At 42.4% G+C, this 19,575-nt stretch overlaps 1 protein-coding gene across 22 annotated transcripts in view; it reads left to right on the top strand.

The window, feature by feature from the left end:
• The first annotated feature begins 534 nt into the window (after positions 1-534).
• Positions 535-19,575, top strand: part of PRRC2C (proline rich coiled-coil 2C) — a 70,098-nt gene continuing 51,057 nt past the window's right edge. For 4 of the 22 annotated variants that reach the window (XM_059854682.1, XM_059854681.1, XM_059854683.1 and 1 more), the window contains exons 1-2: positions 16,466-16,633; positions 17,759-17,936. In XM_059854682.1, the coding sequence (XP_059710665.1) occupies positions 16,519-16,633; positions 17,759-17,936 (293 nt within the window). In that variant the 5' untranslated portion in view covers positions 16,466-16,518. Of the gene's footprint in view, positions 664-1,108; positions 1,289-3,685; positions 3,706-16,465; positions 16,634-17,758; positions 17,937-19,575 lie in introns of those variants that run through there. The other 18 variants (XM_059854670.1, XM_059854660.1, XM_059854666.1 and 15 more) reach the window with 13 other exon arrangements.

Here is a 19,575-nt window from a genome sequence, read left to right as displayed (position 1 = left end):
CTTAGGATTATAGGGAACCCTGAATTCCTGGGATGGGGCCAGGATGGCGCGGGGATGGGGTCGGATGGGAACAGGGATAGGACTGGGATGGGAACAAGGATGGGGATGGAATGGGACAGGGAAGGGGCCGGGATGGGAACCAGGATAGAACCGGGATGGAACCAGGACAGAACGGGGATAGGACCGGGACAGGACCGGGATGGGGCCGGGATAGGACCGGGATAAAACCGGGATGGGGCTGGGATAGAACTGGGATAGAACTGGGACAGGACCAGGATGGAGCCGGGATAGAACCGCGACGGGACAGGGACAGGAGCGGGACAGGAGCGGGAAGGGACGGAGAAAGAACCGGAACGGGGTCGGGATTGGACCGGGATGGGGCCGGTCCACGCGGCCCCGCCCTCCGCCCCGCGCCGCCAGGGGGCGCGCCTGTCCCCGGGAGCCCGCGCGACTGCGGCACGGCGCTGTCACGTGATCGACGGCGCGGGGGCGGGGCCGGCGGCTCACGCTGTGCGCGGTGACGTCACACGTCGTTGGCGCCCGGCTTGGCCGCCCGCCATCTTGGCCTCTGTGTGCAAGCGGCCGAGGCGGCGGCGCCGGGAGAGGCAGTGGCCCCGCCGGCACCGGGACCCGCGGGCAGCCGAGCGCCGCCCTGCGCGCCCGGTAAGCGGCGGAGCTCCTCCGCTCAACCGCGGCGGAGCGCGGGCTCGCGTGGCGGCACGGCGCCGGCAGGAGCGGGCGGGAGGCCTGCGCCGCATGGCCCCGGGCGGGGGCGGCTTCCGCCCGGGCGGGCCCGCGGCCGGCGGGTGAGGGGCGCCCTGGGCCGGCACCGCCGCCGGGCGGAGCGGGGCGGGCGGCGACGCTGCGCGGCCGGGCCGGGGTTCGCTGGGCCGCCCCGCATTGGCGCTCGGGGCCGGCCGCGCCCCGCCGGGCACAGCCCGGGCCGCGCCCGGGGCCGGCGGGAGAGGCGGCTGTGCCGGGACCGCTCCTGCGGGGGTGCTGCTTCCTTCTCCCGCCCTCTTTTTTGCCCTCCGCTTTTCTCCTTTTTTAACGGCGCTTGGTTTGCTCCTTCTTCTCTTCCTCTCTTCTTCTCTCCCTCCCTTTCTCTCTCTGGTGGTTCCTGGAGGAAGGCGCCGAGCCCTGCGTGCATTCGCGCTCACTCCGCGGCTGTGATTCCTCTGCATGAGCGCGGGGGGAGAGCAGCCTCGTCCTGGGGGTGCTGGAGGCAAAGCGCCTCGCTTTTCCAACTTGAAATTCGCATCCGGGGTTCTTTGACTCTTCGCCTACGGTAAAAGGCGGTTTTTGGGTGGTTTGGTGCGGGGCTGTGTGAAGGAAGGCATTGTTTGTGCTCCCGGGCCAGAGTTTGTAGGACTGGGGTGGTCAGAGCCAGGGGTGCGCTCATGGATAGCGCTTAAAGGATGGGTGAGCCTGCTGGAATGACACGGCTGAAATTCAGGCAGTTGGTCTGCAGTGGGCATAATCCAGGGATGCAGGGATTGAAGACTTTTCAGGTTAAAAGATAATTTCCAGTTTGGGCCCTCTTCGTGAGGAAGGGGACATGCAGAGAGCATGGTGCTGGGCTCTGAATGGGGCATCGTGGGTTTTCTTCCTTTTTGTGTTTCACGTGGGTGTTCTGTAACTATATTCTTTGCTGGCACGTCTTGAAGTCAGTATCTTCAAAGAAGAACCATTTCTCCTGTTGCCCTGGTTATTTGGGTTAAATAGGTACATTACTGGAAAACAGCAATATTTCCAACAGAAGGAATGGGGCTGTGATTTTTAATAGTTTTATTTCTTGTGCAGTGAGGCACCTGGCCTGCTTGGTGTCTCATCTTAAAGAGCTCTGCTCAGACAAGAAACTGCTTTTGAAGGGGCAGGAAACAGGACATGATCTCATTTGTCCATGTATGAGAAACAAAAGGATTGACCTTAAATACTGACTGCCAGGAGCTCTGTGTGGCTGGCAGGTTTTTTTTTAATTCTATACTCTAGAGAATTTTGCTTCTGCATTAATTTTGTGGAATTTTGGTGCAACTCTGCAACCATTTTGTTGAGAATAAAGAATCTCGAAGTTTTGGGAGTTGTTTGAACTGGATGAATGTTCAATGGAAAGGTGGTTTGGTGATGTGGGCTTGAGAGGTCACTCTTTAAACTGAAGTCAGAGCTTGGATCTCTCTTAGGCCACTGCTTGGAGACCAGGATTGAGGCTCTGTCTGCCACTTCAAGCTCTGCCTTGCTGGGTGGATGTGCTTGCATGAAGTTCTTGGCTTTTGTAGATAATAGGCCATGAAATATGTATAACTCAACATACAGCTGCTTCTGTGAGTCTTGGTAATATAAATATTCTGTGTCTTGGCAGTTTAGTAGCAATTTATAATATCTTTGCTCTCATTTAGGCTTTCCATAATGGGAGCCCTGGTTTTTTGTAGAGCAGAACAGTTACATCAGTCTCCAGTTTTAACTTGGGCTCCTGGTCCAGTGCTAGAGATTTATGGGATGCACCTTCCATAGGTCCTGGGTCCCTGGGACAGTGAAACAGGCCCCAGTGAGCAAGGGAGAGATGATGCAATTCCAGAGGGAGCTCCCTGTGGGTTTGGGGCCGTCTGGATGAATGCTGGGTGGCAATTAAGAGAAAGAATGGAAGTCAGAGCAGGATCCTGTTCTGTGGGGCCCATTTCAGCCAGGTGTCCTGCAGGACTGGGAATTGCTTTGTTCCAGGCTGATCTCCAGGCTAAGGAATGGCAGGGATGTGAGAGTGGAGAGAGGGTAGGATAAATACCATATAAGGGGTGGTGTGGATAAAATGAGGAGATCAAAATCTTGCAGAAGAGTTCAAGCCTTGCACAGTGTGCTCTTGCAGAGGAGTAAATCCTTGTGTAGTGGATTGGGGATGTGAGAGAAGGAAGAACACTTCTTTTCAGAGGCTCCTGCAGTAGTGGAGGGTTTGAGGGGGAAAAACTCCACCACATAAAAATGCAGCACCTTCCCACTAGCTGAGGATGGATGCTGGGCTTGTAATGACAGCACTGCTGGTGGTGTTTTACTGGTAGAACCAGTTCATCTTCTGTAGGAAATTTTTCCTTTGCTCAGCTTCATGCTCTCGTGTTTTTTTTTGGGTTTGGGTTTTACAAAACCCCCTGGAAGCTTACGGGTGAAAGTAGTGTGAAAATAAAAGCTGAAATTCGTGTGAGGATGTGGAGAAAATAACACTGAGTATTGGTGAAATGAAAATGGAGTGCACAGGAGTCTTAAAAAATGCATCAAGAGCAGAGGAAGATGAAGTCCTAATAAAAATCAGATGAAGACAGCTTTTATGTCAATGAAGAACAGGCTAACAGAAATAGACTGTTTTTATTACAAATACCTCAGCCATTACATAACATTCTAAGTCACTGCTAACGAGCTCGTCTGTTACAGATTGCAAACACATACTAAAGGGAGAAACTGTTTAACATTCCCATTGTTCATGGTTTAAATTATCTGACACTGGCTTGATTAACGGGGAAATTAGAGTGCAGAATCAGCCTTACATGTCTTCAGTCTGAAGGATGGTGGTGATAAATTTAAACTGATGTTTATTTGAAAATAATGTGGGCTGCATTTCCAGGGTCTTCCAGCATCAGAGACAGAATGGCTGCACCGTATGTTCAGCTACAACAAATGCACAAGTACTCCTTGAAGAACTGAGGCATCACCCAGTCCTGGGTAACTGGGAGAAGAGGGGTCTCTTAAAAACCAGTTTAATCAATATACAGCTGATTCCTAAGTGAAATGGCAGCCTTATTGGGATTTTACCTAGTTGGGCTGTAGTTTGGCAATGACTAGGCTGCCCTTTTTTGTTGCACTGCTTGCTTAAGTTAGCAAACCAAACTTTCTGTGCTTAGAAAAGCAGCCCTTCTCAGGCTGTCCTCATGAAATCAAATAAACCACTACTCCTTCGTTTAAAATTCATTATTTGTAAGCGACTGTTGCTAGATTTTATTGTTTGTAAATTTTAACTTACAATTTCAATCTACAGTTATAATTTTAATGAATGTTTGCAGCAGTAATGATTTAAGATGTACTTAAAATGATTTGAACCTTCAGCTAAGGTGGAAGTGCAGCAACATTTGCTTTTTGTTTGAGAACCCAATAATTTCCTCTCAGTTAAAGACCTGATTCTGCTTTAGGACTTCTGTTTCAAACTCACCAGATATTCCACTGAAGGACCTCAGTCTTAATATCAATGAATTGATGCTTTCATTTTGAAAAAAAATAAGTACTGATTTACAGGGCTTGTTTTTTAGTCATGTTTAGGACAGTCTGTGCTTTGTGTAGGTGCACAGCAGAAGTCCTCTAATGAAAAGGAGCAAGAACATTTTTCCTTGACAATGCAAATAAGAAAGATGTCTTTTAGCAAAAAAAGCTTAGCTTTGGCTTGTGGCATTTCTAAGTGGTTGCTTTGCTGGAGTCACCTTGGTGAAGAGTTGCTTTTCATGTCACAGATGAAGCCACCAGCATGGACAGAGCTTTGTGGGACACACAAAGCTTTGGATAACAAAAAGTTCCTTGATAAGTTTTTTGATAATGTGTTGAGCCTGGATTATTTACTGCATCTTGAAAGCAAAGTGTCAAGGGACGTGTGGGTTGGACTTTTTCTGAGCAGAATAAACAGAGAAGCAAGAGCAAGTGAAGATGTTAAAGCTCCTCTGCAGCCATTTGGCAGATGCAAGTTAACTTCCATGGAAAATGGATTCTGTAGTGCTGAGAGATGCATAAAGCTGCCTATGCTGATAAGGCTTTTCAAATTTAGCTTCTCATCTTCTTTGTTCCCCTTTTTTTGTGGTCAAACCCAGTCTAAAGGAGAGGTCTGAGGTGGACCCTTTCTGTAATTAACTGGTGTTGTCCAGAGCTGTTGTCAGTGTGGTGTTGGTAGCTGCCTCTCTTCCATGCTGAGCATTCCTCAGTGAACAAGGAGATGTGTCTGTTCCAAGAAATGAGTGAGTCACAGGGAAAAGCATGTAACCAGAGGTCCAGAGGATAATGGGCAGCAGGTAGAAGAGGCTGTGAGCTCTCTCCAAGCTGGACCAGACCGAGGAACAAAATTCTACCACCTTTATTTGCATTGCAGTGAGATTTTTGTACTGGTGCTGACAGTGTGTTACAAGCTGGAGCATTTGGCAACCCTGGCTCTCACTATCACAGTGGGAGTAGCTTAAAAACCTTCAAAATATGCTGTAGCATCTCTTTAATACAGAGAAGAAATTATGTTTATTTTTGATGTACATGAGTAAGGTTAGGAATATGATAGGAGTAACGGGCAGCAAAGAATTTGGGCAAGGTGGGAAGTTTTGAATGTGGTGACAAGTAGCTTAAGTCATTACATAAGTGATTAGAGTAACTGTTTTAAACTTTTTTATATAGTGGCGAGGTTGTACAAGAGTTTAAAACTGGTTTTTTCTGTAGGTTCTTACTGTTGAGTACTTTCATCTTCAGGTTGGACCCTTCAACAACAAAAATACCTTGAGAAGATGAACACAGAAGAATTGAGGGGGAAAAGCTGGCAAAGAGGGGAATAATTTTGGCACGTGTGTTCTAAAGAAAAGGGGAAATCCTTAGGGATGTAGCCCTAGAGTGGTTCCTGTGCACTGTCAAAATATTCTGTAGGAGCTCATGAACAGAGGAGCTTGCCTGAACTTTATTTCCAAGAAACTAATAATAAATTTCCAAAATAAAATCCCTTAGATGTAATTATTTCTTATTTAAGGATTAACTTAAGAATAGGGGCTTTGGAAAAACAAGTTAAGTATAAAAATTTTTACTTATTTGCAGTTGAGGTCAGGGATACTTTAAAGATACAGAAAAGCATGATGAGAAATCTGCTCAGTGTTGTTGTTGCTGGGGAAGAATGCTGGAAAAAGGTCTCACTCCCTCTGTGAAAAAACATTATTTATTTCACTGGGTCTTGGAAATTGTGGTAAAGGAGCAGGAAGTGGAAGTTTTGAAAGAGATTCCTTGAATTACTCCCAGCAAAGAAGTGGTTTAACTTTTTTCTCCTTATCTGTCCTGGTCTCTTCCCCTTCCCAAGTCTACATGGGGTGAGTGGGAAGGGTTGAAAATGTGCCACCACTCAGTGAGGGTTGGTAATAAAGAGGCTTTTGCAGTAAGTATTAAAGTGAAAGGGAGAAATGAAACAGTGGAAAGATGGGCATTGGCTGTAAATGGCTGCAGCTTCTTCTCATCTGTTGGGAATCTGGTCTTTTTTCATGTATTTATTGATTTTCTTTCATCAGCTTCCTAGAAGGAAGTGTTTTGCACCAGCTTATCACTGGGACCAGCTTCAGGAGTGGAATCCTGCTCACCTCAGCTGTTGTTCCTGGTAACTTCCCCCAGGCAGCACCTGCAGAGGAGCAGACCCAGCTCACCACAGAGGAGAGTTCTGAGGCTGCTGCTGTAGCCCCACTGTGGATTTGTCTTTTGTCCCCCTTTTCTCAGCCTGACACAGCAGCCACTACTCAGGATGCCACCAAGGAGGATGCTCCCCATGTCACTTTGTGTGTGGGGAGAAGGAGTTTGCTGATGTTTTTGCCTTTCCAGGCTCCTGCTGGGTGATGTGGTTCAGTTGAGCAAGAAACAAAGTGGTGCTTGTGACAGTCTGCTGAGTGTGTTTGTAATTTTTTATGGGATTGTTTGTGATCCTAACCATTAACAGATGCCTTTACAGAGAGCTGCTGTGGTCTGGATAAACTGATCTGAATTAGCTATGAAGAAGCTTGGTGAATAGTTGAAATTTTTTCACTTAAAAATCTTTCTGACAGGTAAGACAGGTCATGGTAGTCTTCTGTATTCAGAGAAAATGCTGCCTCCTAGGATGCTGTTTAAATCCTGCACTTTGATAGCAGGTACACAGCTTCTTTCTGCAAGAATTTGCCTTAATTTATTCCCTTATCTCGTGCTCAAATAGGCAGCAATTCAGTTTTGTGAGCTTTGAAGTTTTCTCATTCTTCTAAATAGTGGAAATTTCTTTAATAAATGGTTTTGCAAATCTTAAAAATAAGTCTCATTTGGCATCTGCAAGCTGAAAAGCTAATTGGGCAAAAGCACTTGCATTGTTCTGTTCCCAGAAATAATGAGAATGCTTATCATTATGATGCTCTCTTTAATTCTATAGAAACTGTTTGGGTTTTTTTTTCTGGCCCTGGCTTTCTTCCAGAACTTCAAAACTCCTGCCTCAATTAAAAATTTACAATTTATGAAAGTTTCTTAACCAGCTGCATGAAACTGGAAAATCAAAAATCTGTCTTGCAAAAAATTTGCCTGATGCTTGGTGTCAAAGAAATCTGGAAATTCTTGTAAAAACATTGTCAGGGTAAGAAGAAATGAAATAGCCTGTTCTAAAAGTGACCTGCAGAGAAATCTGGGATGTTAGGTTTTCAGAAAAGAATTTTTTGTTGCATCATGTTTGGTAATCTAGTGAAACATCTAAATATTGTGATTTGTGTCTGACTATTGTCAGCACGTGGCCAGAGTAGCTGTGTTGGGTTGGTGCATTGCCTTTGTCCAGTTTGGTTCTGACCTGGGTGGGACACTCACTGGCAGTCTCTTTACTGGAATGTCTTGAAAAATCCTTTCTGGCAGAGAAATTGGGATCATTTGAAGAGGGCTGACATTGAAGGAATACTTCTAGGACAGGTACTGGTGGTTAACTCCTCATTAGCACTTGAGCTGTGGTTGTGGTATTGAGTTTCTCTCCAGTGATCTGGTTCGTGTAGAACAAATGGGAGAATGAACAGGACACCTGCAGTACCAGTGAGGGCTGTGCTGTGTCTGCCTGGTCACCATCTTCCACTGTGGTGTTCTCATCCTACAGGTAGGAGGCTTTTTGGCCTCTGGCAGCTTTTTATTCATGTGTCAGTGAGCAGTAAGGTTTGTTTTGCATTTTTGCCTTGCTGTGCCTCAACCCAAACTGGGAATTGCTCTGAAAAGAACTGGACAAGTGTGATGGTCGTTACACTTGGAGTCTGCAAGCAGACATGTGGAGAGCTGTTTCATTAAACATGATTCCACATCACCTCCATCAGCAGTGGGAAGCTCTCTGGGACAAGTGCAGCCTTACAAACCTGTGACTGCTCAGACAGAATAAGATGTGCTGCAGTGTTGAGGCTGGTGTGCTCTGCCAGGATCAGTCTGGACCATTCCAGTAGAGGGGAATGCTGAGCCCAGGGTGCATTTGGCACATCCAGGCTTTCTGATGCTCATGACTTTGTGCTGCCTGTGCAGTCAGTTCACAACTTCAACCTCTAAGTCCCTTCTCTAGTATTTGATTGTATACAAATTCCATCAATCTGCTTGCCTAAAGAGCTATTCCTCATGTTGCAAAGAAGTTTGAAAAAAATGACCAAAGTAAATTTCCTGAACTCAGAAACCAAATTAAAATCTCTTCTATCTAGATCTTTTAAACCAGCCATCAATTTTTTCTTTGGCTAAGGATTTGAGCCTTAAGACTGAGTCTGGACATTGTGTATTTCATTTCTTCAAGGTACTTGACCACCAGAGTAAGGTTTCTGTAGGAGTCTTACTTGCTTAAAAGTGCTGCTGCTTGAGGTGGCAGATGTTGGGCTTTCAGTCCAGAATAGTAGAAGAGCTTTTGTTAAAGCTCTCTGGTGATACTTGTACCATTTTTCATTATCTAATCTCTGGAAATGCAAAGAATTACCAGACATAAAATTCACTGAAGGGAGTTTCTTAATTTGACCTTGTTTGTTACTCCACTTTGAAAATCAATATTTTTTAAATCAATTTCTATTTTAATTGTAAAGTTATTACAGTAGAAATAACGGTATTTAATTATAAAGCTACAGCAGACAGGGATATTATATCTTCTGCACATGCAGTAGTTGAGAACTGAATGAAATTTTTAGGGAGGAACTTCCTAATTTCAGTGTTTTGTTTTAAGAATAGCTGTATTTCTTCTTTAGTGTATCTCTAATTTATTTCCTTAGCTCCTTGTAAAAGGCAGAAGTCAATATAAGGGGTGTCTTGATGAACACCTTAGCTTCCCTTATTCAGTAGAAAGCTGAAGACCAGAATTGGGCCATTGGTGTAAAACATGGAAGAAAGAGACAAACATTGAAAGCATTGAATTCCTGGGTAACTGCATTGTTGTAGGTAATATTTAGATAATATTTGTGAGGATACTGAACAGCTTTATTTGATGCTCTGAATAGAAACATGCAAAACAATTCCACTAAATGAAATGAAAACTGCTTTATTTCCACACAGAGTTCTTAAATAGCTGCACTGGCATCATTTCTGCCTGGGAGGGGAGGGGATGGACCAGAACCTCTCAGTTACCTGAGGTCACCTAAAAAGGAGAAGATTTCCTAAGCACTAGAAATACCAAAAGTTATCTTAGCTGTAAGACAGCAGCTGTGTGACACATGAAAGCATTGAGTGCATTTTTGACAGTTTTATTGCCAGTGTGAGTTTAACCTGTCTGTGGCTTTTTAATCCCTTGTTATGTGGACACATTTAAGTCATGCTGATTCTGATTGAGCCTGCTGATCAAGCTTCTTTTGTCAGGGCTGTTCCTCAGGAATATGGTTGCATTGAAATATTCATGCACATACAGTTAAGTAGATTCTTAAATCTATGGATAGAGACAAATTTGAGGTTTGCTGTACTTGGATCTGTGGGGTTTTTAATTATTTTTTCTTTTGTTCTGCAACATGCATCCTAAAAGTTTGTTTAGTGCCATGTTAGCCTTAAAATGCTCCCAACAAAAATTCCCTGAGCTGTTGTGGTTTGTTGCTGGTTTTCCTGTTGGAAAGCCAGGGTTTAGATGATCAGTATTTCTCCCAAAAAATGAGTTCAGTAAGCTGCCTTGCAGCCTTTCTAAAGCAACAGATTTGCTTGATCTGTAGATTGCTGGTTCAAAGTAACATATGCTTTGAAGTAGTTTCTGAGTAGAGGTTTTTTTTTTTTTGTGGGTGGCTAATTTAGGTTGTTTTTCATTGCTTAGCTTAGTGGCTCTATTCAGACTGTTGTTGCATGTCTGTTAGAATTGATGCTGACATATTTGTGGGTGCCCATTTCTGGCATCCACAAACTCCATTTTTATAGATGCATCTGTGGGGATAATGCCCTAAAATGGCTGTCTTGTGTCATGGTGTGTTTTCCACCTGGCACACTCAGCTTTGGAAAGACTCTCTTAAGCTTTAAAGAGGAGCTATTTGAGGGATGATTGAACTAGCAAAGCCTGCTTTGCTCCAGCTTTGTCTCAGGATGGAATGTCTTGGTTCTGAAGAGCCAAACTAATTTTGATTTTTTTCCATTTGGTGGCTCTTAACTCTTCTGTAGATTGTGCCCATTGTACAGCTCTCCCAGGGAGGTGATGGGTACAGAGGAGCTGGTAGTTTAAGGGTTTTCTTGTCCTTCTTGGCTGCCAATCTCCATGCATTTTATAGAGTCCATGCAATCAGTGCTTCGTACCCTCTTTCAAGCTGTGCTGGAAACCAGTGAGCCCAAAATCTAGAGATGGAAGAGTGAGACTTTCTAAGGAAATAAAACTTGTGTAGGTCTTGTTCAAGAATGAACTGTGTGAGATCTACCCAAGAACTCTTCAAAGATTTGAGGATTTTCTCTTCTTGTAGGTCATAGAGCCTTGATGGAGGTACATGAAGGAAAAGCTTGGAGTCCCCAAAGTTTTCCTGCAGTTTTCATCCTGCTTAGCAGCAATCTGTTCCATAATGAACCTTGAAGTGGCTCTTGGAGGAAAGGGAAATGCTGATTGGAAAGACTTTATTAGATACTTAGATTTGACAGAGACTTTGCTACACAAGTGTTACCAGAGGTTCTCCAGGCTTGTTTTTGTGTCATATTAAGCTGATAGTGCTGCAGCTCTTAAGAATTCTTAATAGTGGGATAAATGGCCAAAACTTTGGTGTATTTGTTTTGTTGTTATGCTTTTGTAAATAAAAATTGTGCTAAAAATCTTTCTTCCAGAGGTGAAAATATAAGGCCATCAGGAAGAGATAGTTGATAAATATCCATGTCAAAGGAATGTTTGATTGTAATTCCATTTTTTATGTGTATGCAACCTTCACTCTACAAAGCCACATCCAAACCCCATGTACTCAGTAATTGCACAGTATTTTGGAGTGTCCTTTTAAAATAACAGGATTCCTTGAGACTGGGTTACAAAAAGCACAAAAAAGGCTTTCTTGTGTTCCAAGTACTTCGACTCCAGTATCCTCTGTTTCTTTGTTTTAAATTGGCATTCTGTGTCTGTAATTGATTGAAATTGGTCTATTTTCTGAAGATCACACAGTTGTTTTTCAAAAATTCATATCTAGCTGGAGATTATGCTTTGATTTTACAGTAGTGGGCAATTTCTTCAGTTCTAGAATCTAAATATGCCAGAGTTACAGTTGAAATGAAAACTTTGAAATTTTTAATGCCACATTTTTGTGTGCAATGATTATTTTTTTTAATTACTACCACTGATTTGGGAACATCTGCCTCTAAATGAATGGAATATGTGGTTTAAAAGTTTATTTATTTATTTAGTTCCAGGATTTACCAGAACCACATTGTTCGGTGTCCCACAAACAAAGCTATTCTTAGAAAAGTGAAGTTATGGCTGGATACAAATAACAGATTTGTATATGATGGTTTTTTTACCCTTTCACTACTTTTAGTGGGCTTAAAATAGTGTATGGAAATTCTTTCTGGATTGGTTTCTGTTTTGAGACAGGTGCTAATGTGTCCTGGTTATGAATAAACTTCCATGTAGTGTTTTTTGTGATGTTTCCCACTTCACAGAAGGGTATTTGAGGCACTGCGAGTTCACATCTTCAGCTGGTTTGAGTGGTCAGTGGTGCTCTTTGCCTTAAGTGATTCCAGTGCATCTTTCTCCAAATGTGGCCAAAACTCAGCCATTGGAGTAGAGGTGACAGGGACTAGAGATCCTTGTTGTGTTGAATAGGAATTGTGAGAATTTTTCCAGTATTTTTAATGCTTTAAGACTTAAATCCTGGGAACTCCTGTCCAGGTTACCTGTTCTGATTGAACTTGTAGGCTGAAGAGGTGTGGGGTGGGGGGTTAAGCTGGAAGGACTATATTAAATCTAACTGTAATACTGCTGAAGAAGTCTCTTGACATGTTGCATTAAAAATCAGACCTTTTTTGTCTAGGTAGGGGTTTAAAAATGCGGTGTATAAAATATGGTTTGTCATCTGGTCTGACAAGAATTTAGGAGTCAAGTTGTTAAATGTTTTATACTTTTTGCTGCTCAGTCCTCAAAAGTGACCTCAAAATATGTAATATTTTTACCTTGTTTAAGTAAAACTTTTTTCTGAAGCAGAGGTGACACCTTTTCAAGGCTGCAATTGTTCCTAATTGAACATTATCCAAAGTTTGCAGGAGTAACAAATTGTATCATTAAATTCTAAACAAGTCATAGAGGTGAGTTCTAAAATGATCAGGAGAGCTAGGAATTTAGTGGAATATGTGTGGGGGTTTGTTTGCTGGGGTTTTACTATAGAAAACATGTTTTTGTAGTCTGGAATCCACTGCATTCAGTTTGTTCTTGTACCAGCTCTAAATGTCTAAGAGATCCCAAGTAAATGTTCCTTAACAGAGACCAGGATATATAGAATTTGTGGCAGCTCCTTTGTGTGCTATTTTCTGTACACAAGCTTCTGAGCTCCTTGGCAGGATTTAAAACAGACAACCAGGAGTCTGAAAAAATAGTCTGGTACAGAAATTAGAGTAATAATTTTTACCCTAAAATCTTCAAGCCACAGTGAAGTTCAGTTAACTTATTTAATACCATTGCAGAGCAGGTTTGCTCCAGAATTTTGGGAGCACTGTGCTCTCTGTAGTTGTGCATTATAGTAACTGTAACCATTCAGAATGAACAGCTGACTTGCTTAAATTTCTTAATGGTGCAGTGAACCCTGCCAAGTGCCATTATGGCTGTGCTGTTACTGTCCTTCTGGTGGCTGTCACTGTGCTTCCTTAGCTTGGGAAGTGCTCCTGACATCTTGTGTGTGTTCTCAGGGGTTCTCACAGCTGCCTCTGGTTACAGCACACAGATTAAACCTAGTGCACTGCAGCACTTCACTGTGGGAATTTGACCACTAATAACAAAACATGGAAATGTTGGGTAAATTGGGACTCACCTAGGGAGGAAAGTGCTTGATGTGCCCAGTGCTAAAACACCTCAGGTGTTCTATGCAGAGGGAGTGATTCCAGTGCTTAGGTATAGGAATGTGGCACACACAGCTGAAGTTTGGGTGAAAAGTCTTGGAGCTGGATAGTTTCACATGGCTCAGTCATGCATTTGTCTCTCCATAGCTGATGTCAGATGGCACTGAGTGCTTGTTTAATGTGTGACTCGGCAGGATGTTTGTTCAAGGCCACATGGGCTCTTCAGAGGGAGGGTTTGTCATGCCTGCCTTCAGTACCTGGTCTGAAGTCTAATTTTGTAAGAATATCTTCTTTGGCAACCAGTATCAGGTCTAAATGTACTTAAATATACATATTGTATATTATTGAATATATTGACCTGCCTAAGTGAAATTATTTTTTGTGCAAGTCAGATTACTGAGGAAGGTGCAGTTTTAATCGTTGTAAAACAGTTTATTTTTCTATGTAGTATAAGTTGGGAAAAACTTGTCAAACAGTATGAATTTTAGTAGTATAAAAGGCTTAGAGCTCAGTTGTAATGAGCAGACTGATTTTTCTAAATTAAACATAAAAAGGGGTATTCAGGGAATGTGTTCACTGTCCTGTTCTTGAGGCTGTCAGACATTCTAGGAAGAGCAGTTGTTACAGTGAAGGTCTGCCCAAGTATGAAATCTGTATTGCTCTGTAAAAAAGAGTGTTATTATGATTAAGGTTTTCCATGTTTGATCTCTACCAGAGGTGCAGGCTTTGGAAGAATATGACAGAAGATTGTCTTAAATCACCCTCAAACTGCTTTCTGCTTGCTTTGTCTGTATCTGTTAGGGCTTTACTGCTGTTGACAATTTTGGGGGTAAAAATGACTCAAGTTGTCTTTTTTAACTATGTTTGTTTTGTTTGCCAGTTTCTAGATTATTTACTATTGTGAAGCTGCTACTTGTTTACAAACTCCTTGGCTGGGAGAGTTTTGGGCCAAAAATTAAAACTCTGGATGAGCTGTTTGCCCTTGAAAGAACGTGTGAGCACAGTGATTGTAGTGTATGACTTGATACAGTTACAGGCTCACCTGAAAGCTGCTTTGCCACCCTGTGCTCCTGACAATTACTGCCCAGGACCTTCTGTGATGCTCCAGGATGATTGTGGTGGACTCTTTATCATAAATACATAATCTAGATACCAGCCACAGACTTGGCTGCTAGACTGTCTCTCATCTATCCAAAGAAACTACACTGAGGCTGCAAGGTTCCACTGAAAGCCAAAGCTCAATACTCAAATATCTCTACAGGAAAAACCCACCTAGTCTGAACCATGAATTTAGACAAGCTTATCTTTGGAGTTATCAAGCAACATTTCACTCTTCAGGCTGCCCCAGTACTTACTTGCAATCCAACATGTCAAGCTTTGCCCATCAGTGTTATTCATGGCCAGACTACTGCTTTCAGCCTGTCTGGAGACATGAATCCCGGCAGACTTGTTTATCAGGCTGGGTCTACATCAGACATGAGGCTCTGCATTGGCCTTTTCTTCTGGAAGGAGATTCAGTTTACCAGAAGGAGTTCTGTGAAAGGTCCTGGCAGACTCTGTCCCTTCCACTCTTCTCTTCCTCTCTCCTATTTATGCTAAGAGTCCACTGCAGTCATCCTGGAGCACCACAGAAAGTGCTGGGCAGTAACTGCCAGGAGCACAGGGTGGCAAAGCAGCTTTCAGGTGATCCTTTAACAACAATCACCGTGCTCACACGTTCTTTCAAGTGCAATCAGCTCATCCAGAGTTGTGATTCCCAGCCCTGTTTCATTCCGTGGGCTGGGTTCACCCTGCTCCCGTCCTGCATTTCTCCTGCATTTTGTATTTTTGGATGACACATAGAATAACTGTTGGTGTAACAGTTGCTGTTAAAATAGCCAAGTGCTGACTAATCTGGAAGAACAATCTGGGAGTTGCTGTATTTCTGAGGGGAGAATATTTTCTTGAATATTTTCAATTGGCTGGAGATTGTCCCCTTTGCAGCAGTCTAGTGGATTGTAATAGAATAGCTTCTGGCCCAAGTTGTGCTGAAGCTGAGCCATCCCAAGGTTATTTGCAATCTTAATTTCTTTTCAATCACGGCTTGTAAATTGAGGTAGAAGGCAGGGGAGGATGGGAATGTTATCATACCTGTATAAATTAAATTTCCATGGTCTTTTGACATTGCTAAATGTCTGTCATGACCAAGTAGGTGCTTTGTTCTTTAGATTGCTTGTCCTTGCAGACTCTTAATCCATGAGCACCTTGCATGGGAATCACGTTCCCTTTGAAGATCTGCAGCTCTGGGTTTGATGTAGTAGTTTGATCACTGAAGGGTTTGAGCAGGATGTCTTGCTTCTTGCTGCCTGCTTTTAGATTGAAACACGAGTCTTTGAGCATATATAACTCTTCTGGAATTCATATAGAAATAGATTAAAAATTATTCTTGTTGTAAAGAGGGTGGCAGGATTTTTGACTGAAGAGAAATCAAGATGTATAATAATGTTCTGTTTGAGTGAATGCTCACTGGTGTTTTTGCCTGGTGATGAGCAGCTACTCTGCAGGTTCCTTCCAAGAACTTCTAGAGAAGTATCACAGTTAATTACTGGCTTCTTTCTCTCAAGGCCTGTTATTCTGGGGGAAGGAGGGAGGAGAGGAATGACCTGCTCCAAGAGCCCTGTAATTTACTGCTGCAGTAAGAATAGTGTAACTCTTGGTTTAAGGAATTCTCACTCTCCTCCTCTGAGCAGACTGTGTTCTGGTTTTGACAAACAGAAATTCTTACTCTGTGTATTTAGTGTCTCTGGCTGCTGTGTTCATGATGGTTTTAATTGGAGAAAAAAGAAGCAAATTCCAGAAATACTGTACTGCAATAACTGTTAATTGTCTCAGTCCTTGGCTTTGGGAGTGGGTGAGGTCATTGAGCTTCCCCAGTGGGGAAGGAGCTGCTGGTGGAAATTCTGTGTGTTTATGGGGTTTGGGATTGGGTTTTTATTCATTTTCTGGTGAAATCATGGATGATATTTACCATTTTAACAGTGTTTGATGTTAATTAAATGCTGACTCTCCTGACTTGGTGACATTCATATTGAAGAGGTAGAAATACTTAAAAATTCCTAATGTTACATAAGGATAAGGTTTCTGGAGTTAATGCAGTCCTTGGCATCCTGCAGAATGCTTAAATGGAACAGTGCTGATGGTGTTAAATATGCTGTCCACTTCTGCCCTGTGAACTCTGACTTCAGTCTTGGCTCCTGTTCAGGTTGCTTTACTTTTCTGTGGATTTTCTTCACAGGCAGATTTTGAGGAGCGAACGGAAGGTACCAGACTCGATGAGTTTCCAGCGAAATGTCGGAAAAGTCAGGCCAGAGTACAAAAGCAAAGGATGGAAAAACAAAGTATGCAACACTCAGTCTGTTTAATACTTACAAGGGAAAGTCACTGGAAACTCAGAAAACCACAGGTGAGTAAGCTCTCTTTAGAGCTGCATTCTTTCAGTTTCATCATTAGTGCAGTGCTAATTAAGAGTGCAGAGTATATGAGCACTTAACCACAGCATGGTTTTTCATAACTGCTTGGTGCAGCAGTGAAGTGGAAGGATTGTGGAAGGAGCATTCATTAGAGCTTCTGCTTAGCTGTAAATAGGAGTGTCAGTTCAGAGAGGCAGCATTTGCAGTCTAGTAGGAAGTAGAATGTGGGTAAATAAAGATGTGCCATTCCCCAGCTGTGCATTTTACTGCATTAACATTTGCCATGCTGGAAGTGTTGAATTCAGGAATAGGCAATGCTCACTTACAGCCCAGGGACTTAGATTTTTTGACAAACACTGGATAAAACTTACACTGATATCTTGAATAAGGTGACTGTGAGCCTGCTTTTTCATGAGTCGTTGAATGGAGAACCAGGGGGAAATGATGTTCTGAAGATTGTGAACTGGACAAAGTTGCCTGAATTATTTGTAAAAGAGAAAAAGTGTACCCAAGCTTGTTGAAGGTTGCCACGGTATTGTTTTTAAAGATTGAAACAGAGCTGTTGGTTGTGATACAGCTTACACAGAGCAGTAACTTGTGCTTGTTCCCTGAGTTGGGTACTTGGTAGGTTGAATGTCCTGTGGGGTGCATTAGTTGTGGTCTGGAGTAAATACAATTTGTAGGAATGTTTTTGCAAGGCCAGCATCTACCAGCTGAAATTTGCAGCAGTAAAGAAATGGGCCAGACCGATAGGGGTATTCTTGGACTCATCAATGTACATTAAGCTCCAGGAGAGCAAGAGAATAATGCTTGACATTAACATCATGTTGTAAATGGGTTCTTTAGCTTTCTGTCACTGAATGTTGTGTATAAAGGTGGGGCCATATATCCTTTTTAATTTCTGGAATTGGCTAACCATAATGACTCGCTGCTCAAAAAGTACTCAGGTCTTCCAAAACCAAGTGTTTTCAATTCCATTTTTTAACTAATAAATTCTGAAGCATTTTAAATTTTTAATTCTTAACACTCTTAAAGTTTTCTGACTTTCTTACAAAACATTTTTATGTAGCTCTGTCTAAACAGAGTTGTTAACTTGCACTTTCTGTTCTGGCACACAGTTGCTGCACGCCATGGATTGCAGAGTCTTGGAAAAGTTGCTATTTCCAGGAGGATGCCTCCCCCAGCTAATCTGCCCAGCCTCAAAGCAGAGAACAAAGGCAACGACCCCAATGTGAACATTGTGCCTAAGGATGGCACGGGATGGGCTTCAAAACAAGAACAGCACGAAGAAGAGAAGTGAGTTTTCACCTTTTTTTTGCGCTGAGAATTAGAAGTGACAATTCTAGATACTCCCATTTCTTGCTGCTTAATGTTCAGTGTTCTGCTGTCAAATATAGAAACTTTTCTCCTTTAAGCTTTTATAAGATTTCTGTGGAATTAAAAATAATAAAAAAAAAATGAACGCTGGCTTTGTTTGCAGGGCCATTTCTCTCAGGTTTGGCCAAAAGTTGGGATTGGCAGGACCTGGGAAGAAATTTGCTTAACTGGAGTGTTCTCATCATAGCTATCAGAGAGGAAATAGCCCCACAATTAATTTCTGTGAGGCAGAATCTTGCTAGTAGAGGGATAGTTAAAAGAAAAACCTTGCACAAAAAAAAAAACCTCCTCACATTTTCACATTTAAGTTGAAAATGGTCTCCTTATGAATTCCGTATGAGGGGAAGAATATTTCCTTGGACATGTAAGGTTTGATGTCTCCTGACAGGAAATACAGCATGTTTTTGTAAGATCATTGTCATCACCTTAAGTAAAATTCTCTTGAAACCCCAAGGAACGCAGCAGGAAAATTAGAGAATAGCTTCCATGTTCATGAGTATGCAAAAGTCAGCCTAATTGTGCTTGTGCTGATGTATGGCAGAGGAAACTCTAAAATTCTTAGTTTGCATGTGTTCAAGTCTCTGCTTTATTTTCCTAATGGTTCTTAATATTTGCACTTTAATTTCTTTTTTGTAGAATGCCATAAATTCTAAAGACTTTAATTTCTTTTTTTATCTTAAGCTCCACACTGTTATTCCAGATTCCTCCAATATGTGATATAAACAAGACAGAAGTTGTGGCAATGTTGGTGCTCTGTTGTTCACCTTGTATGATACAAATTTCCCATGCTCAGTGCAGTTTCATCTGCTAGATTTGTTTCACACTTGTACAGCTTAAGAAAATAGGAGGAAAGGATCAGAGAATCATAGAATATGCTGAGCTGGGAGAGACCCATCAGGGTCATCGAGTCCAACTCCTGGTCCTGCACAGGAAGAAATTAAATAGAAACTGAAACTTCAGTTTCTAATTAAAAAGTATTTAAAAGCAGTTGTTTTTTTGCCATGTAAGTTTAAAATAGGATGTGATTCTCACTGCATAAGTAGAAGCAAGGTTTAAGTGTTAATTCTTATCATTCAAATTGCTCTGGAAAACACTGGAATTTAGGGACAGTTTTTGTATGTTCCTAGTGCTTGGGAAAGCAAAAGATGAGGTTTAAATGTTTCCTTCCTCATGTTTCTCTCCCTTTATTTTTCTTTGTAGATGTTCCTACATTTAAATACCAATTTTTGGCATCTCTCTAAAAAGCTGAGAGACTTCAGCAATATAGTGTTGTGTTTAGCTTTTTATTTTAAACTTTTGAAACTGCAGAGTCACAGTTTTCTGCCCTGGGTTTTGTTTGGTATTTTAACATCTCCCTGAACTTCAAGGTCACTCACACTTTGCCCTGTTAAATGTGTGTTGAGCTGGTAGCTTGTTTGACTAAAGCAGGCCTTTGCATGGCCATGTGTTAGGTAGTACCAGTAGTTGTTCTGTGTACAAACAAATGAGTAACTGTCCCTTATCTGCCACTGGAAGTTGTTTGCATTTTCGTATGCATTACTCTGATAAAGGCCTCAGA

Source organism: Haemorhous mexicanus, chromosome 9, assembly GCF_027477595.1.
Source record: "Haemorhous mexicanus isolate bHaeMex1 chromosome 9, bHaeMex1.pri, whole genome shotgun sequence".
NCBI lineage: Eukaryota > Metazoa > Chordata > Aves > Passeriformes > Fringillidae > Haemorhous > Haemorhous mexicanus.
This window is presented reverse-complemented; position numbering and strand designations above follow the sequence as displayed.